The sequence below is a fragment of the Pleurodeles waltl genome, chromosome 3_1 (genome assembly GCF_031143425.1).
Source record: "Pleurodeles waltl isolate 20211129_DDA chromosome 3_1, aPleWal1.hap1.20221129, whole genome shotgun sequence".
In the NCBI taxonomy this organism is placed as follows: domain Eukaryota; kingdom Metazoa; phylum Chordata; class Amphibia; order Caudata; family Salamandridae; genus Pleurodeles; species Pleurodeles waltl.
Window position 1 is genome coordinate 609717332 of NC_090440.1, and position 22049 is coordinate 609739380.

The 22049-nt window shown below is 45.0% G+C and overlaps 1 protein-coding gene across 1 annotated transcript in view; it reads right to left on the reverse strand.

Moving 5' to 3' along the window:
* LRRC56 (leucine rich repeat containing 56) overlaps nt 1–22049 on the reverse strand; it is a 623145-nt gene that overhangs the window by 202792 nt on the left and 398304 nt on the right. The window contains exon 10 of the mRNA XM_069223062.1: nt 4610–4825. Within this exon, the coding sequence (XP_069079163.1) occupies nt 4610–4825 (216 nt within the window). The remainder of the gene's footprint in view (nt 1–4609; nt 4826–22049) is intronic.

The window sequence follows — 22049 nt, forward strand, 5'->3', positions numbered from 1 at the left end:
CAGGGAGGACAATTAATGAGTCTTGATGAGAATCATTTAAAGGACAAATGTCTTTTCCTACACAACTCCACAGCAGTTTGAATGTGTGATGGGCAATCGGCCACAAAGATCAATAGTTAAGTAAAGCCCTAAGACCAGAGCATTCAATCCCGGATGGAGACACCACCTCTGTCTCCTTATAAAATAGTTGTTAAAAATTATAAAGGGTAAATAAAATGGTAAAACATTTTGGGGAAATACTTCATGCAATTACTTAGGGAGAACTAACCTTTTAGAACTGGGAACACAAGAAAACAAGAGGGTGAAGCACTTTAGTCAGTCATATTCTTCATGTAAGGCCTTGACAAGACAAACAAGGATTTGACTTTGGCACATATCCGCCACAGCAGAGCTAGCCTTATCATGAATATGGAGCTGCCAGCTAAAAACCCAGTAAAGTGCAAGGGTTGGATAATGTGTCTGTTGATCTATGTTATGCAGACCTAAAAATATTGACCATTCTATTTTATGTGATCATCAATGTACCTATGCACCGGGCAACTGGTGATAAGTGATCCACTATATAAAAAGGGAGCTGCTCCAATCTGGCCAATTGCTGGTCAATAGCATTGGTGGCGTGAGCAAGCAACATTTATGGCAATATTTTATTAAACTTTGGAGAGGCCTCAGTGGATAGCAACAGGATATTAAGTAACCACCAGACAGAGTTTAGGAAAAGGAGAGGAACTGTAGATCGCATAAGATTATATTGTATCAGCATCAAATATGCCCAATTCAGAAATGTCCCTCTGTTTACGATCTCCACAGGTCTAAAAATCTATAATTTTGTAAATCGCAATCAACTATGGCCTTCATTAAGTGAGAAGGGCCTGCGTAAATCAGAGCTTGTATCCTTGCAATATTTGCACAAACCAGAGTTAGATATAGAAGGTGAGGAGAACACACAGAAGAATTTCCAATAACCATTGGGGTTTAGCTAAAAATGATATTGTTGATTATCTTGCAAATTATAAATTCAAGAGCCAAAACTGTTATGCTCCAATATGCATACAGTGCATTTGTTATTAGAAGCATTTGAAAATATTGATTTTAAAACATTATTATTAATATTACAAAAATAAATAATAATTAAGAAGATCAGCTAAAACAAACTATTAGGGACATACTTCTAGAGTGAGTCTCTTTCTTCATTTACTTGGGTGTAAGTTGGACCAAAGGTTGACCAGGATGTAAAAAAAGAGAATGTACCTTGAGGCAGAATATGGGTGCCTCGCAGTAACAATGTACAATTCAGAATTGTTGGGGGGAGGGGTTATCAATGTTAGTGAGGGCTAAAGATTTGAGAATTACTTTCTGAGATTTTCCCTGCGTCTGACTCAGTTCTTTCTAAGGCTTGAACTGGATATCAATCGCAATGCTGACATAATCGCTTTACATACTGTTGTGCTATTATTTATGCTACATGTTAATCCAGACGAGGAAACTTATTTTAGATCACTGTCTGATGTTTTAATTATGGAGAGTCATAAAAAATGTGAACAGGTGGCCCATGATAAGAAAACATGATAAGAAAACACTATAGGAGTTAGTTTGTGGGGCATTTTGGGCAATCCAAATACTCAAACAAAATCATGAGAAGGGTGAACTAGGAACGTTTTTGGCACACCAAGCAAAAGATGTTACCTTGAAGTGCCAAAGGGAGTTCTTTAGTATCCAGGTACTTAACAACAGAACCAGAAGTCAGATTTTAATTATACCTAGGTGAGCTGTCTGTTGAATCCTGCTGCACTATGAATATTATATTTAGGCTTGGTACCTTTCTAGTACATGCTTGCACAGGAAAATGGAACATAACAGAGAATATTGATGGCTCCTGTGTCTGTGAGGTGGGTCACAGTGGAACTATCCTGCATCCTATGCTTTTTTGCATTAGAAAGATTTGGCTATGTAGTTCGAAGTTAGTGCCTTTGTTTACATATCATACTAAAGACATATTAGCGTTATAGTACAGGTCAAACATGGCATCAATATATGTTCCAGTAGCATCATATATCTAGTCCACTGAATTAATTACTTGTAAATCTTGGTAGGGATTTGATGCCATAGTATAAAGTTCTTCAGGACATGGCTCTTTATGGAGTTTGCACCTTTTTATTACAAATGTAAATGTATGAAAACGCTTCTTTTAGTATGTTTAGTATTCAATAGATTGTTGGATGTATGTTTTAATACTATCAGCTATGCTGTCTGTGTGTGTTCTTATGGCAGTTTTAGTTGCAAACAAAGAATTTGCTGTAGTTGAACATAGCTTATCTCTTTCAAAGACCATTCTGCAGCAGCTGTAATTACCATCAGCTCACAACTCACTCTTTACCACTAAATTAAGGATTGAGTATGGTTGGTGACACAAGTATCAGCCTTCAATGAGAAACCTGGTCTGGTACTTTCTAAGGATGCAAAGGATTTGATGAGAATAAGCCACCACATAACATACTTCAGTAGAATATGATTTACAGACGTGTACGAAGGCAGTAGGTCTACCTAAAAATGAAAGCAAAGATATATTTTCATTAGCCTGTACAGTTTTACTACTACTGAAGCTAACTCTTTCTTCTTCCCGATTTAGAACTGCTGCCTGGCATCGAAAAAAATGAATACACAGTAAGTTGAGTTCAGTGGAATGCTGACAGAGACTAATTTTAAAACTTGGTATCGGACAACAGTGAAAAATATTACTTATTATTCAGAGTTTAAATATAAGATTCCTGTATCCTTTTGAATTATGGCTAGGTTGGACTACAGTAATTCCCTGTACTTGAGTATGATGAAAGACAGAATTACTAGACACCAGTGCGTCCAGATAAATACATCTTGATTTGGAGCACAGCCATACTGCTATTTCTACTTATGCGGCCAGAGAAATTGGGTGTCCAAGAATGGCATGGAGCTGTTGCTTCTGGCATCTTTAGAGATAGATGTTTCTCACAAATCAATAGCAGATACAACACCACTGCCTCTAGGTACTCACATTGTCTTAAAAAACGATTCCCCTCAAGGAGGAATTTAAATATTTTGTATGTTTCCAGTGGATTCTCCCAGAATGTATTTCATTTTATCTAGGAAAGTATGTTAAAGGGTGAACTAGAAAACAACCCATCTTCCTCCTGGTTAGATTCATCAAGCCCTCATCAGCAGAAGTGTATTTTCAGAAAACAGTGTGCCCTATTTACTTACCTGTAGTAAATCTGCACCCATGCAATTATATGTGGTGGAAGATGTACTACTTTTTCCAGATTACAAATTTTCCCAGTAGCATGCCTGGAAAGCTGCAACACCTACCGTTTCAAGGCATACTTCTGGGAATATCATGTAATAAACCATATGGGCTTTTATGCAGCTTGTATAATTTTCTCCAGGGGTAAAGTATTTACCCTGTAGAGAGCCCTTCCCTCACACCACCAGCAAATATGGCTTGATCGATTGTTGAAAGGGGAGTGACTCCGGCCCTTGGCTTGTGTCTAAATACACATGAGGTACAACCAATGCCAGCATAGGTGTGAAGTATCATAGGGAATGGAGAAGCCAGGGAACATTTGTAGACATCCCCATAGTAATGGTGAGCAGAGTTTGTCTACCACTGACTTCCTAAATAAGTCATTAAATCTAAAAACACCAGTACTGAGATATGCTAAGGGTTTGAGTTCCTTTGGTACCTTCTTCTTTAAAAGAAAAATTGGAAAATAAGAACATTTGGAAAATAAGATCGTATGTCACTGCTACTCTAGAACTACATCAGTAGAACTACACTGAGAACCATTATTTTAAAAACTACCCAACAACATTACATCAAATCTATAATGTATTTAACTGACATAATTTAACTTTAACATTTGTTTCACTGTATACCTATTAATGATCTTAATTTACTTTCATTTAATTTATTGTAATGAAATAACCTTAACTTAATCCTTATAATTGCCCTAATTGTTACTTATATTAAATTAAAAAATCTAATATGAAAGCATTCGTTGGGTGGAGAAACTAACCTTTTTTTAAGTTAAATATGTTTTAGTTTATTTCGATGTATGTAATATTTTTGGATTGGCCATTACTCTAACTAACTATGGGCCTGATTTACAGCCTGTCAGACGGTTACTCTGTCATAAATGTGAAGGATAACCCGTCCGCCATATCACAAGTGTATTATATCCTCTGGTACTTGTATTACAGCGGAAGGGATATCCGTCATGTCTGTGACTGAGTGACCTGTCTGCCAAACTCTAGAATGGGCCCTAAACCTAATTAGTCAAACATGTATGTAAATTTAAGTGAAATGTAAAAATCTGAAATTAATATACCTCAGGATAACTCGAGGAACGACTTTTCTTTTTTTATTTAATGAAATAAATGCGTTTTTCCCGGTTTCATTGATTTATTTATTAACCGCTACATTCAATTTAATCTTGTTGCTTATGTTTGTTAAGTAGAGATCATCAATGTACTTGCTAAATATATTTGGTGACCTCAATGTAGTGTACCTTCGATGTAGTGACAATAATGTAGTGGGGGTACACTCTACAATAAAGTATTATACCAAATGAGTCATTACCATGTGTCAAATCGCTCGCCTCGTCCTCTGTCAACATATCATTATAGCTTGTAGATTCTGGACTTAAGCTTCCACCAGATAGAAGGCGGGCGCTGCCAGGTCTACCTAAAGATACAGGCTTTTCAGCAGTCCATGGTCTCGAAGTTAACAAGGGCCGAGCAGTGTTAGGTCTTCGGCTGGAAAATGGTCTTCCTCCTGCACTGCCTGGTCGTGAGTCTAGGAAAGAAATTCACAAAAAAAATATATATCATGCTGTCAAGAAATACTGCACAAATGAACAGGTTATCCACCAAGTTTCTTTTCAATCACAACCCTAGCAATACCTTCAGTGGTGTCTGTCGCACAACAAATTATGCGATGCTGCACCTTTTTTTTTTTACCAACAGACCAGTTCTCCAATTCGTCCCTCAAAAAGTGTACCAACCAAAAGGTGTTTTGGGGCACCTTTAGTGCTCTTGTGTTGAGCATGACAGACTACAATATAGCATTCTACAATGCTATCCTAGTTTTCTGAAACAAGCTGCACTCACACAAGTTTTCCAGGACACAGTTATGGCTTAGTATTCAGTGAGGAGTTCTACAATACATCCTTAAAATGAAAACTTTTGACATCACATGCAAAATTGGCCCAGGGTGCAAATGGGGCTCTGGCATGTATTTATGTCATTCTTTTATAGCGTGCTGTCTTTTCCATAGCATTTACAAGATTGCAGTGGTGTTTACATGTACCCCTAAATGTGTGATGATGTCAATATACATCACAGAACTTGACATATATTAACATGTGTCATGCGTCTGTGTATACTTAGCACAAACGTGCAAAAGGATTCAGAGTCAAGCTTAAAAAAACAGTTTGTTTTGTTTAACACGTGTTAGAAATTAGGTTTCTGGTTGACAGAGGTATGCACCCTCATTAAGCAGCAACCACAATTCTTGTCAGGGTAAGTCACAAACAGACCCTTAATTAACCTGTGTTCACGCTCTGGTAGCTTGGCACAGAGCAGTCAGGCTTAATGTAAGAGGCAGTGTGTGAAGTATTTGTACAACACTTCAAACAGTAAAACAATGAATGCAGCACACAAAAAGATTCCACACCAGGTTAGAAAAGTAGAACTTAATTTAATAAATAAAACAAAGAGCTAAACGATAAAAGTAAATAGAACTTGAGTTATAAATTGTTAAGGATTAAACTGTAAAATTGCGCTTACAAGCAATAAACACCAATTGGGGATATCTGGTCGCGCCAGACTGGGACAAAGTGAAAAGTTCAAGCCGACCATGATAAAGCACTGGCCAGCTTCAGGGACCCAGTTAGGCCCACTGAACAAAAGTTCCTTAATCCTGGTTGTGGAGTACTGTGTAGGTTGCGAACCACGCAGTAGAGGTGATGCGTCAACATTCTCCACGCTCTAGAGGTGATTCATTGATATTCTCTACGTAGCTGCAGCAATGCGCCAGTTCTGAAATGCGTTGGAGTTTGGGTGCAAGTTCCTGCTGTGTTGACATCGCGGTTCCAAGCGCCAGTGATGCGAAGACCAGGGTCAAGGATGCGTCATGCAGTCGAGGCGACGCATCAGTTCCGATGAGTGCAGAGACTGTGATGCTGACTTTCGGCATTGCCATTGAGGCTGCCTACGACGGGGCTGCAAAGACTTGGTGCCGGGAAAAGCATCACAGTGCAGGTTCTGAAGGCAAGGCACCATTTCTGTTCCACACAACAGCACTGGTGTGTCAATTCTGCTCCTGCAGCAGAGGATGCGTTGAGTCCACTAGTTCCAACACCTTAGGCTCACTTCCAAGGGTCTAGGACTGGAGTGGCACCACTTGGCAGAGCAGACTCACAGTTGGCTGAGTTCAGGTGCAGAATCAGGGTGGTTGGAAGTCTGTTATATCCTTGAGACTTCGGATCAGGAGGTCAGCCAGCTGGCCCTTGGAGTCACACTGGGTTCACGTGATGCACGTCCAGTCCTTCTCACCCAGACAGGGAAATAGCAGGCAGCAGGGCAGCTCAGCAAGACAGGAGTCCAGCAAAGCAGCAGTCTAGCAGTCCTTCAGCAGCACACCAGTGCTCCTTCCTGGTAGAGTTGTCGCAGTACCAGAAGTGTACTGAGTTGGTGGTGTCAGAGGTCCAGTGCTTATGACCAGTTGGCCTTTGATGTGGGGGAGACTTGGAAGACAGGCCTTTGAAGGTTATGCCCTTCCTGCCATGGCTCCAGCCGCACTACAGGGGGTCATGTAGCCCTTTGTGTGGGGACAGGACACAGCCTATTCAGGTGTGAGTGAGGCTATGGCCAGCTCCTCCCTTCCATCCTGCAAGAATGGCCCATTAGGGCCCAATAAGTCACACCTAAGCTCCCACTGTGTTTGGCTGTCTGGGGGGAATACAAAAAGCCCAGCAGTCACCCACCCCAGACAAGTGATCAGAGACAAGCAGAAAGAACCAAATGGCTAAAGGCAATGGCAACTTTCTAAAAGTGGGATTTTCAGAATTATAATTTAAAATCTGATTTTACCATAAATTGCGATTTCAGAGATAGCAAACTCGAAAAACTTATCTTCCAGATTGTGAATTACACTTATAGGATGTAATGAAGTAATCCACATTTTATCCTATGGGAGAGCTAGGCCTTGCTGTAGTGAAAAACAACTTTGGGAGTGTTTCAATACCAGGTCATGTAAAACGTACAAGTACATGTCCTGCTTTTTAAATACATTGCACCCTGCCATCTGGGTTACCCAGGGCCTACATTAGAGCTGACGTATATGTATAAAAAGGGAAAGTTTGGGCCTGGTGAAAGGGTTATTTTACCAGGTTGACATGGCAGTGTAACTGCACACACACAGGCTCTACACTGGCCTCAGAGACTTTTAAAGAGCTACTTAAGTGATGGCACAATCAGTGGTGCAGGCCCACAAGTAGCATTTAATTTACATGCCCTGGGCCTCAAGTTATAAGTAAATACAAATATGTCACTTGGGGATAAGCTAATCTTACCATGTTTAGGAGAGAGAGAGCACAAGCATTTTAGCACTGGTTAGTAGTGGTGAAGTGCACACAGTCCGAAAGTCAGCAAAAACGAGGTCAGAAAAGTAGAAGAGGCAGGCTAAAAGGTAGGCTGTGTGCAGTATGGGGGTGGCTGCCTCCAGATCGTTGCCTGCAGGGTGTTGGATGCAGTACCTTACTGCAAGCGAGGCCTAGGGGCCAATCTGACGCCACATGTGTTGAAATACTGACCTCATACCATACACTTCACAGGTAGCTAGTTCACATTAACAATCAACCACAGATATATGGGAAACCCTCATTGCACATATTGTTCAACATGTATACAATTGTTCACAGAAAGCTAAGTTCCTCAAGATACTCAACGTCTGTTCCAGAATGAATGCCCTACTACAGACAGCTTTTATTTGTATCAAACCCCTCACAGTCACCAAAACTATAATGAGATAAAAAGCTGAAGTAGAGTAGAAAAGTGGGTACTGTGAACAGTGTTTACTCTATGGAGAGACTTTACTTTGTGCTACACTGTTTGCAGACAGTGAAACTATCATGAGAAATACACCACAGAGTGTACACTCAAAATACACTATTTGCCTAAAATAACCAAGGTCTGAAGGGGCTAAAGATCATTCTATCTGCGGTCTTCACACCTTACAGATAGCCTATCTTTTAAAGCTAAACAAGCACATATACATGGGCACATGTACATGGGTTAGTACCTGATGCATAAAGTCTTCTATGTTATGAAGAAATTGTCATGCTACAACAATTCTGCCTAGTAAATCTAGGCTACTTACAATACTTAGTAGCACTATGCAGAATCTTTGCCCTTTTGAAAACTTTTTTGCAGAACTAAAAAAATGTGTGTGGAACATACTGGACACTAACAGTCATCATCTGTCATCTGTACAAAGAGTTACTCTTCAAAACAAAGATTTATAATGTTCAGAACCTCTACACACCTATGATGCATTAGAAACACATTCATTTTATAAACACTTACACCCATTAGCTGGACACAAGCTGTACACAATTAGGTAGAAAATTAATACTGTAGTTACCCACCACAATGTAACCTATAAAATAAACTAGCAGACTCATTTGACGATGTCATCAGTGACGTCATCAGTAATGTCATCAATATGTCATCTGAGGTGTCATGAGTGATGTCATAAATGATGTCACAGAACATGTCATGAGTGATGTAATATGTGAGGTCATAGGCAGTGCAACGCGGGGCTGTAACCTCTGCTAACTACAGCTGGTGAATTTCTGTGGTTTTCTGAGTTCAAATAGTTTATATTGTCATTAAAATATACCCCTAACATTAACGTTACTGTACACTTTATTTTCAGTTTTATATATACATATATATATATATATGTAGATAAATATAGATAGATAGATAGATAGATAGATAGATAGATAGATAGATAGATAGATAGACACATTCAAATATATATATGTTAAGGCTATGTGACTCAAAGTTGAAATAGTAATTACATATTTTAAATACATTTAAAGAACTGTTTAGTGAAAAATAAATTAATTTTAAATAATTAGATTTAAAGTTATTAACACATAAGTAGTTATTAAGAAAGGCTGGGTATAGATTTTAGAACTTTTAAAATTTATATAGGGGTAGTTAGGATTTTTCAGGACTCAGGGATGGGCAATGCACATGAGTAATAAGCAGTTTTTAGGGCTCAAGAACTGGTAGTGTTTAGAGGTAGTAAGGCATTTTTAGGGAGCCATGATAGGTATTGCAAAGGGGTATTAAGGAGTTTTTAAGACTTAGGGATGTATAGTACATGTTGTAGTATTGAGTTTTTAGGGCTCAGGGAATTGTAGTGTATAGGAGGTGTAAGGGTTTTTATGGCTAAGGCAAGGTAGTGGATAGGGATGGTATGGAGGTTTTCGGGAGTGGGTGTTTAGGATAGAGTTAGTAAGGGTTTTTAACATATTAAAATTAAAAGTAATTAAAATGGACAAGTACATTCATCTTAAACACACACACACACACACACACACACATAGGGAGATCATATAATAACCTGCGATGTAAAGGTACTCCCGATGTAAAGAACACAATGTAATGACTCTCAATCTAAATTCAACCAAACTGCTTGCCACCTGAAGTAGAAAAAAGTGCTGGTTTATGGGCAGGTAACTGGGGCATTAGTAGGTGCTGGATAATGCTGAGTTACATTTTAGGATGAGAAGTAGGTTTGCCAAACTTCAGGGTACTAATGAATTTTGCATCTATACCACTTGAGTGGTTAGTACTGGAAGCGGGCCTGTGGGGCCATGGGTGAGTTGATGCTAATGGTATTGTGGCACCATATACACTTTTGACTAATTGCTAAGGAGTGGAAGGGGAACTCTTGAGTACGGCCTATTAGAAAAAATTATCTGAATGAGGCCACCAGTGAATAGGGAATAATCCTGACCAAGTTATAACATAAAGGGTAGGACAGGCCTGACAATTACTTACAGCCCGACCTTTGTTATGGCTTATGATGTCATTACGAGTGTGTAGAGTCAGTAATAAAATACTTATTTTTCTTATAAAAGTAATTATTGGACTGAACATTCTCAGAATCCATCAGGAGTAAAAGGCCTTATCCATCACGGTTAGGCCCAGTAGCCTCTGTGTGCCCCATGGTCCACTAAAAGGGATTTTGATATAGCTCATTAAAATTAGGAGACACGCACTGTAGGAAACTGCCACTGTTGGCATGGTTACCCCCCCAACTTTTTGCCTAGTGTTGATTAATTTTGATTGAAAGTGTGCTGGGATCCTGCCAACCAGGGCCCAGCACCAGTGATCTTTCCTAAAATCTGTACCTTTGTTTCCGCAATTGGCACACCCCTGGCACACAGTTAAGTCCCTTGTAAAAGGTACCACAGTACCAAGGGCCCTGTAGCCAGGGAAGGTTCCCAAGGGCTGCAGCATGTATTATGCCACCCTAGGGGACCCCTCACCAAGCACATGTACACTGCCTATGTAGCTTGTGTGTGCTGGTGGGGAGAAAAAGCAAAGTCAACATGGTACCCCTCTCAGGGTGCCGTGCCCACAAACCACTGCCTGTGGCATAGGTAAGTCACCCTTCTAGCAGGTCTTACAGCCCTAAGGCAGGGTGCACTATACCACGGGCGAGGGCATAGCTGCATGAGCAATATGCCCCTACAGTGTCTAAGTCCATTCTTAGACATTGTAAGTGCAGTTTAGATAATAGTGAGTATATGGTCTGGGAGTTTGTCATTACAAACTCCACAGTTCCATAATGGCTTCACTGAATACTGGGAAGTTTGATATCAAATGTCTAGGCACAATAAACCCCCACTGATGCCTGTGTGGGATTTCTTGAAAAATGCACCCAGAGGGCATCTTAGAGTTGCCCCCTGTATGTTAGCCAAACTGCTAGTGCAGGACTGACTAGTCTGTGCCAGCCTGCCACTTTCAGACAAGTTTCTGACCACATGGGGTGAGAACCTTTCTGCTCTCAGTGGTCAGAAACAAAGCCTGTCCTGGGTGGATGTGCTTCATGAACTGTAATACCTGGTGGTGAGACTCAAAGGCTCAAGCCTCGGATTACAGTGTCCCAGGACAAAGCCACTCTTTTGGCGGCAAGTCCGGCAGGAAAATTAGGGAAAACAAAAAGGAGTGACCAACCCAGCCAGGACCACCCCAGAGGTGTCCAGAGCTGAGGGGACCCCCTCCCTGCAGAATCTTCCATCTTGGTTTGGAGGACAGGGACCAATAGGATTAGGGTTGTGCCCCCCTCCCCAAAGGGAGTGAGCACAAGGAGGGTGTAGCTATCCTCAGGGACAGTAGCCATTGGCTACTGCCCTCTGACCCCTGAAACGCCCTTAAATCTAGAATTTAAGGGCCTCCCTGAACCCAGCTCACCAGATTCCTGGCGACATGACAAGAAGAAGAAGGACTGCATAGCGGAAGCCCCCAGCAGAGAATAAGGAAGATGACAACTGACTTGGCCCCAGCCCTACCGGCCTGTCTCCTGCTTCAAAGAACCTGCACAAGTACAGCAACACATCCAGCAGGACCAGCAACCTCTGCCAAGATCCAGAGGGTTGCCCTGTATCCAAAAGGACCAAGAACTCCTGTGGACAGCGGCCCTGTCCAAAGAAGAAACAACAACCAAGGACTCCCCCCCCCACTCCGAATGCGTGAGTCCTGACCACTCTGCACCAACACCCACGGCCTGTGTCCAGGTGGCCCAACAAGCTAGAGAGGAGCCCCAGGCAATTCTGAGCAAGTGCCCACCCTGGGTTGGCCTTTCCACCCCTCCACGACACTGCCTGAAGAGGGAATCCCGAGGATACCCTTACCGTGAAAGCTCTGGACCAAGATATCCGACACCAAAAGACACGCTGCACCCGCAGCCCCCAGGCCTTGGAGAACTCGACGTCAGGTGCAGCAAAGTTCAGCACGTGGCCCTCCTCCATGTCCAGACTGTGGTTTGCCCGAGACGACCTCCTGGACCTCGCCTGCAGCCTCTGAGTGCCCCCTGAGGTCCCCTCATAGAGAATCATTGGAGAACCGACACCTTGTTTGCACCCTGCACACGGCCGCCCCAACGCCGCTGAAGGTGTATATTTGGTGCCTACTTGTGGCCCCCCCAGTGCTCCTCAAAACCCCCCAGGTCTGCCCTCCGAAGACGCGGGTACTTACCTGCCTGCAGATCTGAAACCAAGTGCCCCCAGTCTCCATAGGAGCCCATGTTAATTTTGCCTACACTTTGACCTCTGCAACCGGCTGGCCCTGTGTTGCTGGTGGTGGGTGTTTGGGGTTAACTTGAACCCCAACCTGTGGACTTCCTAACCCCCGGAGACTGGAACTGTAAGTCGAGTATTTACCTGTAAATAGTACTATCTCCCCCCCCCCAGAACTGTTTCTGAAAATCGCACTGTCAACTTTTAAAACAGATAATTGCCAATATTTCAAAAACTGCATAACTTATCGATTTCACACAATGTGCTATTGATATATGTGTGAAATACAAGACTATTAAAGTACTTACCTGCAACTTGAATCTTGTGGTTCTAGAAATAAATTAAGAAAATGGATTTTTGAGTTATAAAAACCATTGGTCTGGAGTTAAGTCATTGAGTGTGTGCTTCTTCTATTGTCTGTGTGTGTACAACAAATGCTTTGCACTACCCTCTGATAAGCCTAACTGCTTGACCACACTACCACAAAAGAGAGCATTAGTATTATCTACTTTAGCCTCTCTTAAAACTCTAGGGAACCCCTGTACTCTGTGCACACTATTTCTCATTTTGATATAGTATATAAAGAGCCAGCTTCCTACACGCACCACTATAAACTAGCACTAAAGTGCCTTACAAGGAAAGGAAATTTAGGGGTGTGTCACTGTGTCAATAAGTAGAAGTACTACGGAATGCCCTCCATTCAACTGAAGTGGCACAATATATTAAGTGATGCTAATGCACTATTTGGATTAAATGCCATAAAGGCTCCTTTTAACACAAGTGTACTGTAAAAGTAACTCCGAGATTTTTATACTGTACAACAGTTTCTATTTTCACACAGGTTGCAAGCACTTGATAGTTTCCTGGAGTCAGCTGGCTAAACTTGTTATTTTTCTTTATTGACTGGTAACTATCTTTACAATGAAGGTCCCATTACAGTCCTTTTGAATTCTGATCTAACAGCAACAAGTCATCAGCATACAACAAAATGTCCAAATGCTTGGTGAAGGCGGGGGTGGAATGGGTAACTTTGAGCTTGGAACAATACCCGATGAAGGTCAGCTAAGAGGAGCAAGTTACTTAGCTTTGGGAACACTCTTTCAGATGGAAACCAACAATGATACCGACATGCCGGTAGGTGGCACCATATGTTTCTGTTGTGATTTCATAGTGCGAAAGTGACAGAAAAAGCTCCATATAAACTCCATCTCTGCATGCTGATGTCAGTTTATTAATCTCATTCCATCCGCTCCCAGAGACACGGAGCACTTTGAACAAATTAGAGGTGACAGTGTGTCAAAATCTAACTTGGGACCTTTTTATGATGTATGGGAGTCCACTCCTCTAACCGAGGAGGTGGAGGGCAGTGAGGAATCTGCAGTTAGAGTATCCACCAGAAAGAGCGTTAACAAAGGTAAGCAACTTGTGCTTTTGATGGATACTTATAACTGCAGATTCTCCACATTTGGAATAGATACTGCAACAGTACCTCCCAAAGATGCAGCAGGTTTTGAGGAGTGAACTCAGATAAGGATGCCTTTCATGGGCAAGTTGGTAAAATGGCCCCAAAAGCCCCTAAGATATGGCTGACATGGTAATAGTGTTTTGTGAAAATGTTCACTCATCCCCAGGTCATACCCAGAACCAGCAACTCCCTCCTCCTCCATCGTAGTGGCCCTGGTGGAGTAAGTACACAGCCTCCTGGGGGGGGGTTCCTTCTCAGCCAGTGCATGGCAGATCCACCTGGACAGAATCCTATTTTGCATTGCCTTGCCTTTCTTGGTCCCTCTGAACCCCAAATAGCTGATCATCTACACAACGAACGAGTTACTTACCTTCGGTAACGACTTTTCTGGTGGATATATTAGCTACCTGTGGATTCCTCACCTAATGAATACTCCCATGGCGCCAGCATTCGACAGAAATCTTCTTACTAGTCTCTGCACGTCGACGAGGACGTCACTCTAGCCCACGCGACGCCGTCTGACGTCATACAGGCAATAAGAGGTCCTCGACGACGTGCGGACGTCAGTACCAATCATTTTTTACGTGCATGAGAACAACCAGGCAATGCAATGAAAGAGCAAGGCAACATCCCATTACATTGTAAAAATACACAACATTGCATGAATAACTGTAAATCTTTTATATATATATATAACTCTCTCTTTTTTAAAATATATATCTACACATCAAGTATATACACAAAGATATATACATATATACATATAATATATACAACATCTATTGCACCCTCAAAGACCAAGAGGAGCGTACTCAAGGATTACTTGGTAAGACCAGAAAGGCAACGGGGAGGCGGGTGGGACCGTGAGGAATCCACAGGTAGCTAATGTATCCACCAGAAAAGTCGTTACCGAAGGTAAGTAACTCGTTCTTCTGATGGATACAACTACCTGTGGATTCCTCACCTAATGAATAGAGTCCCAAAGCAGTACCACGCCCGGCGGTGGGTGCCTAAATGGTCAAACCAAGAAATCCTGCAGCACTGACCGTGCAAAATGGCCGTCCCTTCTAACCTCAGAATCCAAACAGTAATGTTTTGCAAAAGTGTGAAGGGACGACCAAGTTGCGGCCTTGCAGATGTCGACCACAGGAACACCTCTGGCCAAAGCCGAAGTGGCCGACTTAGCTCTGGTGGAATGAGCTCTAATGCCCTCAGGAGGATCCTTCTTTGCCAAAGAGTAACAGATTTTAATGCAAAGAACAACCCACCTAGATAGTGTTCTCTTGTGGACTGCCTTTCCTCTCCTCTTGCCCACGTATCCAATAAACAGCTGATCCTCCAGCCTGAAATCCTTTGTTCTATCAATAAAGAAGCTCAACGCCCTCTTTGGGTCCAGACGGTGCAGTCTTTCTTCCTCTTTGGAAGGATGAGGCGGAGGATAGAACGTGGACAAAGTAATTGCCTGAGCCAAATGGAAGGGTGAAACAACCTTCGGGAGGAAAGCAGCCTTGGTCCTCAACACCACCTTATCCCCATAAAAAGTTGTATAAGGGGGCTTTACTGATAAGGCCTGCAACTCACTCACTCTCCTTGCTGATGTTATAGCTATCAGGAAGACTGTTTTTAAAACCAAATACCTTAAGGGGCAAGAATGCATAGGTTCAAAAGGGGACCCCATAAGGAAAGTCAGGACCAAGGACAAATCCCATTGCGGCATAACGAATGGCTTTGGAGGATATTTATTTAGAAGACCTTTCAAGAATCTGATAACAATAGGGGATTTAAATAAAGATGGTTGGTCTGGAAGACATATGAAGGCTGACAAGGCCGATAAATAACCCTTAATGGTAGCCACTGCACAACCTTTCTGCGCTAGAGACAGAGCAAAAGACAAAACGTCCGATAGATGAGCATGCAAAGGATCAATCTGCCTCTCTCCACACCACGCAACAAATTTAGACCATCTATTAGCGTAGATAGATTTAGTGGAGTGTCGCCTGGCCGCTAATATAACATCCACTACCTCAGGCGGGAGAGAGAAGGAACTCAGGTTGCCCCGTTCAATCTCCAGGCATGTAGGTGCAGACTCTGGAGGTTGGGGTGTAGAACCTGCCCCTGCGACTGCGAGAGGAGGTCTGCCCTGAAAGGGAGACGGAGCGGAGGGCACATTGAGAGTTGGAGAAGGTCGGAGTACCATACCCTCCTTGGCCAATCCGGAGCTATTAGGATGACTAGAGCCCGGTCCTGGCGAATCTTCCTCAATACTCGAGGAATCAAGGGTATGGGAGGAAACGCGTAAAGCAACTGGCCGCACCAGGTTATTTGAAACGCGTCCCCCAACGCTCCCTGCATCGGATACTGGAGGCTGCAGAATAACGGACAATGCGCGTTCTCTCGAGTGGCAAACAGATCTACCCAAGGAAACCCCCACCTCTGGAAGATTAAACGGACTTGATCTGGATGGAGACGCCACTCGTGGTCTGCCGAGAATTGGCGACTGAGACTGTCCGCACGCACGTTTAAGACTCCGGCCAGATGGTTTGCTATCAAGCAAATCTGATGGTCCTTTGCCCAGGACCATAGTCGAAGAGCTTCTCTTCAGAGAAGGTACGACCCCACTCCTCCCTGCTTGTTTATGTACCACATCGTGGTAGTATTGTCCGTTAGGACCTGTACCGACTGACCACGAAGGGAAGGGAGGAAGGCCTTGAGAGCCAGACGTACAGCCCGTAACTCTAACAGATTGATGTGAAACATCTGTTCCTCTGGAGACCAAAGACCTTTGATCTCCAGATCCCCCAGATGAGCTCCCCACCCTAGAGTGGAAGCATCCGTTATGACTGTGGCCACTGGTGGCGACTGCTGGAACGGCTTTCCTTGTGAAAGATTGTTGCTTGCAATCCACCACTTCAAATCCACAGCAGCATCTCTGGAGATCTTGACAGCACCCTCTAGATCCCCTTTGTGTTGAGACCACTGCCTTCGGAGGCACCACTGAAGAGCCCTCATGTGCCAGCGAGCATGCGTGACCAACAGAATGCAGGAGGCAAACAGACCGAGCAGACGAAGGACCTTGAGGACTGGAACTACCGCTCCATTTCGAAACATTGGAACCAAATCCTGAATATCTTGAATCCGCTGAGGCGGAGGAAAGGCCCGACCCAATGTTGTATCCAGTACTGCCCCTATGAACAGGAGGCGCTGAGAGGGCTCTAGGTGAGATTTGGGCTCGTTCACCGAAAAACCCAGGTCGAACAACAACTGGGTTGTTGACTGCAGATGATGCGACACAAGCTCCGGGGACTTGGCTTTGATCAACCAGTCGTCCAAATAAGGGAATACTGCTATCCCCTTCCTTCTGAGTTCTGCCGCAACCACCGACATCACCTTCCTGAAGACTCGAGGTGCTGAAGTAAGACCAAACGGAAGGACCGCAAACTGATAGTGCTGCGATCCCACCACAAACCGGAGATACTTCCTGTGTGACTTGAGTATCGGGATATGAAAGTAAGCATCCTGCAAGTCGACAGACACCATCCAGTCTTCCTTGTTCAACGCCAAAAGCACCTGTGCTAGGGTCAGCATCTTGAACTTTTCCTGCTTGAGGAACCAATTCAAGATCCTCAGGTCCAGGATTGGTCTCAAACGACCATCCTTCTTGGGAATCAGGAAATACCTTGAGTAACATCCTCGACCCCTTTCCTGCTCTGGGACCAACTCCACCGCGCCCTTTGAAAGGAGGGCTTGTACCTCCTGTTCTAGCAACAGGAGGTGTTCTTCTGAACAATAAGAAGGGCGGGGCGGGATGAGGGGCGGGAACTCCCGAAAGGGAAGGGTGTAGCCTTTTCCCACAATACTGAGAACCTAAGTGTCCGTTGTAACAGTCTTCCATTTGGTGAGAAAATGCTGTAATCTTCCCCCTACAGGAGAGGAGTGAGTGGGAAATGGTGGAAGCCTAAGGCTGCTTCCCCTGCTGCACCCCGCCAGAGGATGAGGAAGAGGCAGAGTGCTGCTGAGAGGCTCCTCTGGTGCGGACCCTACCTCTCCCCCTAAAAGATCTATAGGGATGGGAAGAGGCAGGTTGCTGATATCTTCCCCGAAAGGAAGAGGAGGAAGAGCCACGCCCAAATCCACGAAACCTCCTGAAAAATCTGGAAGAGGCCGTGGAAGAAGGAGCTTGGAGCCCTAACGACTTAGCCGTGGCCCTGCTCTCCTTAAAACGTTCCAAGGCCGAATCAGCCTTGGCTCCAAACAGTTTGTCCCCATCAAACGGGAGATCCAACAATGTGGACTGTACATCCGCAGAAAAGCCCGAGTTACGGAGCCAAGCCTGCCTCCTTGCCACCACAGTTGTGCCCATTGCTCTGGCTACCGAATCGGTCGTATCCAGTCCCGTCTGGATAATCTGGGTCGCAGCAGCCTGGGCATTTGAAACAACATCCAAAAGACCCTGGGGAAGCTCTGTAAATGCTGAGGAAATGTCATCCATCAGAGCATGAATATACCTCCCCAGGATACAGGTTGCGTTGGTGGCCTTCAACGCCAGACTGCAGGACGAAAAAATCTTCTTGGACTGCGCCTCTAGTTTCTTTGAATCTCTGTCCCCAGGCACCGTCGGGAAAGAACCAGGCGCTGACTTAGATGAACAGGAGGCCTGCACCACCAAGCTCTCCGGCGTAGGGTGCCTAGACAGAAAACCGGGGTCAGTCGGAGCCGCCCGATAGCTCCTGGCCACGGCTCTGTGAACTGCTGGGGAAGATGCCGGCCTCTTCCACACCTCTAACACCGGATCCAGCAGAGCGTCATTAAATGGCAAAAGAGGCTCCGCCGCAGCTGAGGCCGGATGTAGCACCTCTGTTAGAAGGTTTTGTTTAGCCTCCACCACCGGCAAAGGCAGGTCCAAAAAACTAGCTGCCTTCCGTACCACTGCATGAAAGGAAGCAGCCTCCTCAGTGTATTCTCCCGGGGACGAAAGATCCCACTCAGGGGAAGTGTCCAGCCCACTGGCCGACTCCAGACCACGCAGCCCATCACCCGAGTCCTCTAGCTCTCCTTCCTCCAGGGCTCGTTGGTACTCCTGCTCCTCTAATACACGGAGAGCACGTCTCCTCGAATGAAGCCGTTGTTCAATACGCGGAGTCGACAATGCCTCCGCCGAAGTCGAAGATCGGCGCCGATCTTCAGAAGCCACCGAAGCCGCGTCCGGCGCCACAGGTAACTTCGGCGCCGACGAAAGAGCAGTTGAAGCAGATGGACCCACTGGAGTCACAGGCCGAAATCCCGACGTCGACGGGATGGAAATCCCCGGGGCCAATCCTTCTGAAGCCACCGGAGCGGCCACCGGCGCCGACACTGGCGCCGAGCCCACGTTCCCAAAAGGGAGAAAGGGCATAAAGGGTGCCGGCCGAAGAGGCGCAGGATCACCCAATAAAAAGGCCAAAGGCCCAGCCGGAGCACCCCCTGGAGCCATCTGTTGGAAGATGGCATACATCGCATTCAAGAATGCGGAACTATCGGCTCCAGGGGTGGGAAAAGCCAGATACTGGGGTGCCTGTCTCGGAGGCGACCCCGACGCCGGCCTCGACGTCTGCAACGCCGGAGAAAACACCTGAGGCTCCAATACCTCAATCACCGACGCCTGTCCAGGTGAAGTTGGAGACGCCGGAGAGGGCAACGGCGTCGAAGGATGCGGCGTAACCGTGGGACTGATCTCCCATGTCCTTCGGCGCCGATCCGAAGACCTGGAACGAGTCTCCTTCGAATGACGCCGAGATTCTCTACGGCGCCGGGAGTCTCGATGACGCCGATGTCTTGGAGAAGAAGACTTCTTGTGATGCTTCTCCTTCGATTTCGCCATAAACAGCTTCGCCTCACGTTCCTTGAGGGCCTTTGGATTCATGTGCTGGCATAAATCACAAGTCGAGACGTCGTGGTCGGAGCTCAAACACCAAAGGCAATCGGAATGAGGATCCGTCACCGACATCTTGCCTCCACACTCACGACAAGGCTTGAATCCAGACTTTCTCTGCGACATTATTACCACAGCGAAAGACTACGCAGCAAAAATACACTGTAACCACAAAAGTAACAGTTGCTCCCTCGAAGATAACCGTTTCGAATGCACGGAAAAAAGGGAACTGACGTCCGCACGTCGTCGAGGACCTCTTATTGCCTGTATGACGTCAGACGGCGTCGCGTGGGCTAGAGTGACGTCCTCGTCGACGTGCAGAGACTAGTAAGAAGATTTCCGTCGAATGCTGGCGCCATGGGAGTATTCATTAGGTGAGGAATCCACAGGTAGTTGTATCCATCAGAATGTATCTTTTACAGTCACTGCACAAACTCAAAGCCCTCTCAGGGTCAAGCCAATAGAGCCTTTCCTCCTCTTTTGAGGGCGTTGGCGGAACAAATAATATCAGCAGGGTTATCAACTGACCAACACAGAAGGGTGAAACCCTTGTTTGGCAGGAAGGCAGCTTGAGTCTGGAGCAACAATTTGTCTGGGAAGAAAGTGGTGTAGGGAGTTGCACATGTAGTTCACTCAAAAGGCCAGTTTAAGTGACTGCATTAAGACTGCCTAGGTTGTGAGAAGCCATAGTGAACAACTGTGCAGAAGACTGAATGGTGTGCACATAAGGAACATCAGGATTAGATTGGGACCCCAATGAGGCATAACAATTGATTCTGCAGGGAACATGTTCAACAGATTCTTCAGAAACAATATCACAATCAGTGATTTAAAGAGAGAGAGTTGGTTAGACAAACAAAAAAAGGCCAAAAGTGCTAACAAGTAACCATTATCTTTGTCAATTGCAAGACCATGCTGGGTGCACGACAAAATAAACAATACATCAGAAAGTTTAGTCTGCAGAAGGTCTAGCTAACTTACTCCCACATCAGGTCACAAATTTTCCCAGTGCCCAGCAAAGAATGACTTCATGGCAAGGAGTCAGAATGCAAGAATGACGCCGACCACTTAAGGAATCAAGCCAAAAGAAATTAGCTGTCCTCCTCTTTTGATGGGACAGGAGGTCATCCCATTGGGATAGCCAGATTGGAGGATAAATGCTCAGAAATTCTGCATACATCACACTGCTTGCCCAGTCTAAATATTGGCTAATGTGTGTGTCAATCATCTCATGAAACATCATATTGTGCTGTGCGTAGGTGTGGGTGTGGAGTCTCCAGGTGGGTACCAGCGCCTGCCATCTGCTTCAAAGGAGAGTCCCCTTGAGGGAGGGGGCTGTGGTCAGAAACTGTGTGCCCTAGGTACTCTGATGCTGAGACATATTGGGGGTCATTACAACATTGGCGGTAAAAGCCGCTTACCGCCGTGCAGAAGACCGCCAACACACTGCCGCGCCCGCGGAAATCCGCCACAGCTATTATGAGCCACAGCACAGAATCCGCCAAAATTCAGACACCCACACAAGTCCGCCACACCAAAGGTCAGTGATAAACTGGCAAAAACAAAACCTCCACCGTCACGTCAACAGAAATACGCCCACACTATCACGATACACGAATCCACGCGGCGGTCTTTCAACCGCGGTATTCCATTGGCGGTACACACCGTCACGCTCAAAATACACACACACACATACAAAACACAGCCACATTGGACAATTCAAAATACACACACCTGATACACATACACACACCACTCCCACACATCCAATACAATATAAAACACACCTCCACATCACCCTCAAAAACCCCTACGACCACAATTGAGAAAGAAGCACAGAGAGAGACACTACCATCAACAATACTAGCATCCACAGGCACACCAGACCATCACCCACATAACTTCCACGCACCTCACACAACACCCTACTACATATCAGCACACTTATCACCACATACACCACCCCACACATCACTCACACCACCCCATGGCACGGCAAAGACACCCCAGGTTCTCGGAGGATGAGTTTAGGGTCATGGTGGAGGATATCGTCCGGGTAGAGCCACAGCTATTCGGATCACAGGTGCAGCACACCTCCGTTGCAAGGAAGATGGAGCTATGGCGAAGAATAGTGGACAGGGTCAACGCAGTGGGACAGCACCCAAGAAATCGGGATGACATTAGGAAGAGGTGGAACGACCTACGGGGGAAGGTGCGTTCCGTGGTCTCAAGACACCACCTTGCGGTTCAGCGGACTGGCGGCGGACCCCCACCTCCTCCCCCACAACTAACAACATGGGAGGAGCAGGTCTTGGCGATTCTGCAT